Genomic DNA, 9080 nt, shown 5'->3' on the forward strand with positions numbered 1-9080 from the left:
TAGTAACCTTTTTAATACATATTGCGGTCTCTTTCATTGTCTTAGACAAAAATATATATAAAATGTAATTTCAGTAGAATTCTACGTTTAAAAAAATTAAAATTATTATGTAGTATCCATATTAGATTTTGCTGTTTCAATATCGCCATTATTCTTATCATCTTTAGGTTCAATTTCGTTCGCCTGAGCTTCTGTGACGTCATCAGTATTCGTTGCATCATCGGGCACATCAGACGCCTTCTTGAATTTATTGACATCTGTAAAATTAGAAATAAAAATAAATGCCAATATTTGGAAGTTATCTCCAAAACGAAATTTGTCACAGATGTTGAACATAGTCTTGAAGAACACGTATGCTACAAAATAAGTATTTTTTTTTTAACTCCGCGCATACAGAGTCGCATGCGACAGCTAGTTTATCATAAAATTTACTACGAAGATGGGAAATAACACTTCTAACATACATCCATACATCTAAATTTTTACATTACTAGCTATCACCGGTGACTCCGTTCGCATGGTATTAAAGAAAAAAAACATAATAAGTAGCCTAAGTTCCAGACTATTTTATACATCTGTGCCAAATTTCATTAAGATCTGTTCAACCATTCTAGAGACACCTTCAAACATCCATCCATCCATACATTCGCATTTATTAGTAAAGTAATAGTCATGAGTAAGAATTACGGAGTTTTAGAGTCAATGATGAAAACTGATAAAATTTTCACAATAAATTTAACATAAAAAAACAACAACTTAAATAAATGCGAACAAGATGTAAAAACAAAAAGGTCAAAAACTGCATAAATGTCAAAAATGAAGAATTATTTTATAAAAATGTCCAAAAAGTCTGAAGGAAAAAGGCTGGATACAACCCCGATGCCGTAACATAGTGATTTTTTGCTTTACTAATAAATTGCCGTTACTAATAAATTGCCTTTACTAATAAATTGCTTTTAATAATAAATTGACTTTACTAATAAATTGACTTTACTAATAAATTGCCGTTACTAATAAATTGCCTTTACTAATAAATTGCTTTTAATAATAAATTGACTTTACTAATAAATTGCCTTTACTAATAAATTGCTTTTAATAATAAATTGACTTTACTAACAAATTGCCTTTACTAACAAATTGCCTTTACTAATAAATTGCCTTTACTAATAAACTGCCTTTACTAACAAATTGCGTTTACTAATAAATAAATATGCAATATAATATAATTATAAATTTTTGCATGATTCATTTGATTCTGTAACATCTTAATAATTGTACCCTATTTTATGACAAATAAATGAATTTTGAATTTGATCTATGGTTGAAGGTTTCATCATCATCAACCTGCCCTTATCACTATGGAGGGTCACAGTATGTACTCCTCCATACATCTCTATCAAACATCATATCTGAATTTACCCCCTTCTTACGGATATCCTCTTTCACACAATCCATACATACTTTCTTTGGTCTTCCTCTACCTTTATATCCACATTCAATCTCATTACTTTTTTGTTTGCATGATTAATTTGATTCGGTAACATCTTAATAATTGTACCCTATTTTTATGGCAAATAAATTAATTTTGAATTTTCTGAATGTTGTCTATGGTTGAATGTTTTGTATTACCATATTTACTATAGTCAGCTCCCAATAATCTCAGATAGTGTACAGTGTCCGGTGTGGCGGTGTACGCACGCAGTGAGTGCACTCCGCGCCAACCTACTAATGTCAGTTTCAGGTTCGATTCCGTATCCTGGTATTGTAGGACACAGCTACCGGTTGCTATGGAAACGGAGAAAAAAAAAATTACTGTACCTATTAATGAAAGATAAACTAAAATATTTGTCTGGAGATCGCAAATTAATATGAAATTTATGTTTTATTAATTTTTAATTTATTCTGGTATAAATAAAAAAAAAATCTGCAGAAAAATTTTAATAGGAGAAAAAAAAAATTAGGTCTTTAATACTAATTTTAATTCTCAAATAAAACAAAAAAAAACAGCTTAAAGATTAAAAAAAAAAAATTAAAAATGTACTTACCCAAATCTTTAACCAAATTCTGTGTATGTTCAGTGAATAGTTTGATGTCTGGTGGATTGCTGGGATTATCATTCTGAAGTACAAGGATCAGATCCTGTTTCAAAATGTTCACTCTACGTACAGCTCCTATATACTGTAATATACTTTGCAAACCTTCTTGTGATAATCTGAAATTAAATTAAATTAATTTAAATATCACAACTTAAGTTATAACTTAATTATTTTATGATCCCCTTAGTGTTGATTAAGTTAAAATAAAAATCAACAAATTAATCTGATAAGGTGTAAGTGAAACTAGAAAGAAAAAAAAAAGAAAAGTTTCTTTCTTTCTTTTTTTAATATAACATAGATTAGATTAAGATTAAAGATAGATTAGATTAAAGAAAGATAGATTAAAGATTTAAGATAAGAAAAAAAGAGAAAGAAAGAAAAGTTTCTTTCTTTCTTTCTCGAAAGAAAAGTTTCTTTCTTTCGTTTTTTAATATAACATTGATTAAATTTAAGATTAAAGAAAGATAGATTAAAGATTTAGAAAAGTTTCTTTCTTTCTTTTTTTTTTCTTATAGTTGAAACAAAATTATGACAGCACACTAGCGCCCCTCAGTAAACATAAAAAAATGACAAAATTCTCTTTGTACTGTAACTGTCATGTCACTTTGTAGTCATTTTTTATACATAAGTAGGTTTTCTACAATATTAGTAATACAAGAATTTCTCATCAACAAATTACGATAGCATCCTACGTAAACTGCAACAAGTGAAAAATTAAAATTTCACATGAGAGCAATTTTAAGATCTGAATTTATTTTTTATGTCGTCACGTACACTAATGTTACACTATTTAAAAAAAAATTGACAGACAGACAGACGGACAGACAACAAAGGAATACAAGGGTTCCGTTTTTTCCTTACGAGGTACTGAACCCTAAAAATATCTAGAAATTCTAGATTAAAACTCACCTGAAAGGACATGTCATATTTTTATTATCACACCTAACAAATGTCTTCACTCCGGTATTAATAATCTTTAAATTAGCTTCATTCTTCTGTACAACATCTTTCACAATACTTGAAACAAGATAAATATTCTTTTTTTTACCAACAAAACATCTCGTTAGAAGACATTTGGAATCGAAATCTTCTTTCAGATCGTAATATTCTTTGATAGAAGGAAATACATCTTCATCATCACCGGAGAAGAACACAAATGGATCTTCTCTATATCCACCCATTCTTCTTCTCTTTTGCGGTGGTTCTTTTTTATCTTCTTTAACTTCTGTTTCCTTCTCCGTCTTCTCTTCCACGGTCTTCTCCCAAGGAAGTAGACCGGTCTTTTCGAATACAGCTACAAAAAATCCACCAGTATCTTGGTGATGAGGTAAAATTCTTATACTAGAAATAAAGAAAATTTAAATTGTACGTCTTTTTTTAAGTCTCAAAAACTAGTTCTTTTCCTGTACCATTAAGAGTCTTGTAACTTTAATAGAAATCACTTAAAACGACATTGGTTTAACAAAATATCGGTTCATGCGACCAAAATACATCTAAATGCGTTACCTACCCTCAATCGACGAAGGAGACGCACAAAAAGAGAATATTCAACCTTCCTATGCATCTTCTCCATCAAATCCACATTCCCTTCCCATCCTTTCCTTATAAGAAAAGAGGTGGGAAGGGAAAGAGGACTAAAATTAGGCCTCTGGCTCATATCTCATCGTATCTCAGTAAAATATAGAACTTCTTCACATACTTATAGAAGGTCATGTTATAAATTGAGGCACTCTTATAACAGGTTTTCTTTTTTCCTGGTCAGGCTATACAACTTGTTATATTACAGTCTAAAAAAAATGCTTTAATTTTCTTTTTGTATTTTAACATATCAAAACTCACCATTTCTCCAAATCATATTTTGACAGGTCTTCAGTTTTGGGCGGGAACATTTGCGGTCTGACAACGGTCTGCCATTTCTCCGGCACGTCTTCATATTTGTCGTAAAACACCATATCCTTTGAAGCTGGTCTCCAATGTGTCATTCCTTAAGAGACAATTAAGTCAATTACCACACTACCCAGAGACGTTATGTCTGCAATCAATCTTCACTAAGGAGAACCCTGAGATAGACTGCAGACGCAGAGACCTTGAGCCTTCAAGATATTTGAAATGAACTATAACTGTGGATAAGATTAAGTGACAATTAAACTAACTTATATAGTTAAAAACAAACCCTTTCTAAACTTCAACCCTGGCAGCATATCGGAGACATCCACAAGTTTAACACTGTCTCCCGTCTCCTGCAGTAGACGATGCACCACTGCTTCATTCTCAATGGGATTGAAGGAGCATGTGGAGTAGACCAGTCTACCACCTATCTCCAGCAGTTCACAACCACGACGGAGAACACGGTATTGGATACTGATGGAGAAAATTTTCAATAACTGTATTCTTCCATACATTTGTATTAACTATCATGTCTAAATTTACTTCCTTCTTACACAAATCCTTTTTCATACAATCCATTTATATTTTCATCATCATCAGCTCACTATATGTCCTCACTAAGGGGCTCGGAGTCTACCCTAAGTTAGGTGTGACTAGGACATAGTCAACCACAGCCAAGTGCGGGTTGACTTCATACATATCATTGAATTACTTCTCAGATATGTGCATCACGATGTTTTCCTTCATCGTAAGAACGTTGGATAAGTACATATGTAAATCGAGAATCGAAAAACATATTGGTAGATGGCGGGATTCTCAACCCAGGACTTGTAGATTGCAAGTTAAGTGCTTAACTGCTGAGCCACTGATGCTCTCCAATATTAAGTAGAGTCAAAAATATACTTATTATATGTATAAAGAGTATCCAAAATTACTAAAATTGTATTAATGTATGGATTAAATTAATTCTTTTTTTTTATTTAAAACAATGTACTTGTTATGTGTTATGCTGTTGTGAACATACTTTTATGCAACTACTAGTCTTCGCCGGCGACTCTATCCGTGCGGAATTAAAAAAAAAATAGTAGCCTATATTCTTCCAGACTATGTTCAACGTCTAAGCCAAATTCCAGCAAGATCTGAAGATATTTAGTAATAAACATCGATCTATACATCCAAGCATTCGCATTTATAATATTAGTAAGATTTTTAAATCAGTCTAAAAAAAAACTTACCCATGTAAATTATTTCCATTGCCCGTTGACCACTTGAGCCAAATATCTGGATTCTTGCGTAATGTCGCATCTCCAGAACAAGGCACATCACAAAGTATACGATCAAACTTTAAAGGTTTTGTTTTCGTTGGGTCCTAGAATATAAATTACATATATAAAAAGTCGGTGGCTCATGGGTTAAACACTTGACTTGCAATCTGCAAATCCTGGTTTCGAATCCCGCCATGTACCAATGTGTTTTTAGATTTACATATGTACATTTATCTGACATTCTTACGATGAAGGAAAACATCGTGATGCTGCACATATCTGAGAAGAAATTCAATGATATGTGTGAAGTCAACCCGCACTGGGTCAGTGTTGACTATGTCCTAGTCACCCCTAACTTAGGGTAGGCTTCGAGCCCCTCAGTGGGGACGAATAGTGAGCTCATATAAAAATTGATGTTATATACATCTGGATAAGTGGGAGTAAAAGGGGACCATATTTTTCTCGCTTATGGAGGTTGAAAGACAGGAAAGAACAACTCTCGCTTTTAGAGGTTTCTGCTTGTCCACATTAAACAGTACATAATAATAGTAAGATTCATATTTCTTATATACATTTTTTTAGATTAATGAACAAAAACACTTAAGGGACAGTTAAGAAAAATTGGTAAACAAAAAAAAATCAAGAGATTTCAATCAAATTTCAAGCCAACAGCAATAATTCAATATATCACCTTATCATCTGTGGTGACAAGTGCTGGCATGAGAGCGGAGTCATGGTTGGTGATGAGGATGCAGGGGGAGTTGAGCCGCTTGGCCTGATGTACCAGCATGTAACATCTGCTGTTGTCTACATCATTGGCCATCACAAAACCTAAAATAGTACATTGGAGTTTTTTTCTAAAGCCTAATTTTAGTGTCTCTTTTCTTCCTACCCTATTAATGGATGTGATATGTAGTAAAGGGAAAGATTTTCTTTGTACACGTCTCCTCCGTTGATTATAGGAAGGTAATGCATGTACAATTGTGGATGTGTGGGGCAAAGTTTGCTTCAGGTCAGGTCAAAGGCCGCTTGCTTTTGTACCACTTCGTAATTTAAAAAAATAAATGTTCTGATTTTTTACAGAATGTGAATGATAAATTGAACTGAATTTGTAAATGATAAAAAATATGAACATTCCAAAATACTTTTTTCTTACAATAAAATACTAGAATTAAAATTTATAAAGAACATTATTTCATTAAATATTCTTACCACTTGGCACTTTGTCTTCATCTGCATGTAAAAATTCAATCAGCTGAGCCGTCTTAGATCCTGGTGCTGCACACATATCCAACACCTGGAAAAAATATATTTGAGAAAAAAAAAACAGGTATTTAGACGCTTGATGTGTACTATAACTGGGCCTAAGGGATAAAAAAAAAAACATAAAACTATACTTTTACGACTTCTATTTTCATTCCAAATGAAACAAATATGGTTGAACTTGTCAATTAATAATAATAAAACTTTACTGATAGTCCATACAAAATCAACTTAGATATTAAATAAGATAAATAAAATTACAACATATGTAGATGTGTACACATGATGAATACTCGCAACTACGAAAATTTCGCATTACCAATCGGTTGGATAATCTTCTTTATTTCTGTTGGTACTATTTACAATTAATTACAAGAGCACAATCAATTTCCTTTTTGACTTATTCGTATCACATCCTACTCTCTTCGCGTCTAAATCCATCATTCTTATTTTTTATTTGATCAGGTGAAGGTGTTCTCGGTAGCCAGTTATTACATTAAATATATTAAATAAATATAAATATACTATTATTATAAATAAATCTTACACCTATTTTCTTAGCGCCATCTATTCATTATTGAATGACCAATGGGTATCAAAAATACCAATCTTTATTACATAAGTCATGACACAGTCAGCTTTGGGAATCACTGTTCACTGTAAATTTTACTAACCTTATGATGTGGTTCAACTTTGAGTACAACAGGTGGTATCATTGACACCGCCTCCTGTCGTGACACTCCACCCGCTGCGGTCTCCGCTACTAGGAAGTTGTGCAGTTTGTACAATGGTTCATTTCTACGGATATCTGTACGGGACAGCCGGAGTTGCCATGCTATGCCACCTGGATACCTGATTTTGGAACGTTTTTCATTTTAAATGTGTTAAATGCTACATATGATGGACATAGTCAATTATAATGAGGAGTCGTACAACTTCGGTAAGGCTGGATCTATGTAAAACTTAGATAAGAGGCAGATCACAGCATAGCATAGACTAGTAAATAAGTTTTTTTTTAATGACATGTAGGCAGACAAATGTGACTGCTTTTTTTAACTAATATAATCTGAAGCATCTTTTTTAAGTAGCATATTACAGTTAAGTTGTTAAAACTTTCATGTGACATTATCATAAACGAATTAAGAACGCCTTTCATCTATGTTCGCCTAGTAACTGACTGACACACAGACTGTTTGCGGACCAATCAAGTGTAAATCACTCAACCATATATAAACACAAAAGAAACTCTCATCCTGAAACAGACTCCTGAGAGGTTCGTAATTAGTTGGCGCTGTAACTGGATGATCATATGTGCAGCTGTATATAATTCTTAATTAGTTTTAGGATATTACAAGTTTTCTTAATAACTACTACAATCATCATAAGCTCACTATATGTCCCCACTGAGGGGCTCAGAGCCTACCCTAAGTTAAAGGTGACTAGGCCATAGTTCACCATACTGGCCCAGTGCGGGTTGACTTCACACATATCATTGAATTTCTTCTGTGATATATGCAGGTTGAACCACAATGTTTTTCTGCACCATAAGAACGTCGGATAAATGTACATACGTAAATCGAAACTCGAAAAACACATTGGTACATGGCAGGATTCGAACCCAGGACCTGTAGATTGCAAGTCAAGTGCTTAACCCCTGAGCCACCGACGCTCCAAACAATAATATTTGACCGACGCTTAAAATAATATTATTTTTAATTTAATATATTTAATATCAATGCACATACCATGGTAAGCTTACTGGTTTTATTTCTTCTTCTTCACCTTTTTCTTCATTTTTAATCTTTACATTTAATAATTGTGAGAAATATTCACTTTTTACAATATTTAATAATGCATCCGCCTCAGCTTTAGAACCAGTTATTCTGAATGCTGTTGGTAAGTTTTCTTTTAAGCTACTCATGAATTCTGACCATTCGTCTTCTGGACATACTTTTTGTGTCTGAAATTACGAAAAATACTTACGTAAAAATAAAAACACAAATTAACATACAACCAAGAAATAAGTTTGCATGAAATTAAGAAGAAAACCGGCTTTAGTTTAACCTAGATTAAGAAAGATAATACCAATAAGATAGTTAGGTTATAAAATCACATCTATTAAAATTAAAAAAATTGAATGGAACATACCTTGTAATATTCTTCAAAAGCAGCATTTTCTCTTATAATATCTTCGTAATGTTTACGTGTATCAGCCGCAGGTTTATCTTGTGGATTTTTGGCCTAAAGATACAACAATAGTTTTAAAATTTTGTATACGTTTACATTACAGGGTTACTATCAATTTTATTCTTTACCTTCTCTTTTTGATCTCGTTTACGTTGAGCGAATTTATTAACGTTGCGGTTTTTACGTCCCATTTCAGTTTAATCCTGTCTAAAGTAAAAATGTAAACGGAAAACAAATTTTGTATACCAATTTAATTTTTACATGTGACATAAAATGACAGTGACGTTGTGAGTTGTGACGTTCAAAAAAAAGAGGGAAAACTTTCGTAGTCTATGGTCATAATTTAAAAAGGCAAAACAGATTGTAGCAAATTTGTTACAGA

At 32.4% G+C, this 9080-nt stretch overlaps 1 protein-coding gene across 1 annotated transcript; it reads right to left on the reverse strand.

Moving 5' to 3' along the window:
- Positions 1-8987, reverse strand: LOC106711911 (tRNA (cytosine(34)-C(5))-methyltransferase). The gene is made up of 13 exons (XM_045684482.1): positions 8827-8987; positions 8660-8752; positions 8257-8471; positions 7186-7363; positions 6461-6545; positions 5940-6079; positions 5219-5352; positions 4270-4457; positions 3936-4080; positions 3006-3437; positions 2046-2212; positions 1630-1785; positions 1-257 (listed from the first exon to the last, which is right to left on the reverse strand). Exons 1-13 carry the CDS (start codon positions 8887-8889, stop codon positions 106-108), a joined length of 2148 nt encoding a protein of 715 aa, XP_045540438.1. The 5' UTR covers positions 8890-8987; the 3' UTR covers positions 1-105.
- Positions 8988-9080: the final 93 nt, after the last annotated feature.

Source organism: Papilio machaon, chromosome 26 (genome assembly GCF_912999745.1).
Source record: "Papilio machaon chromosome 26, ilPapMach1.1, whole genome shotgun sequence".
NCBI classification, from domain to species: Eukaryota; Metazoa; Arthropoda; class Insecta; order Lepidoptera; family Papilionidae; genus Papilio; species Papilio machaon.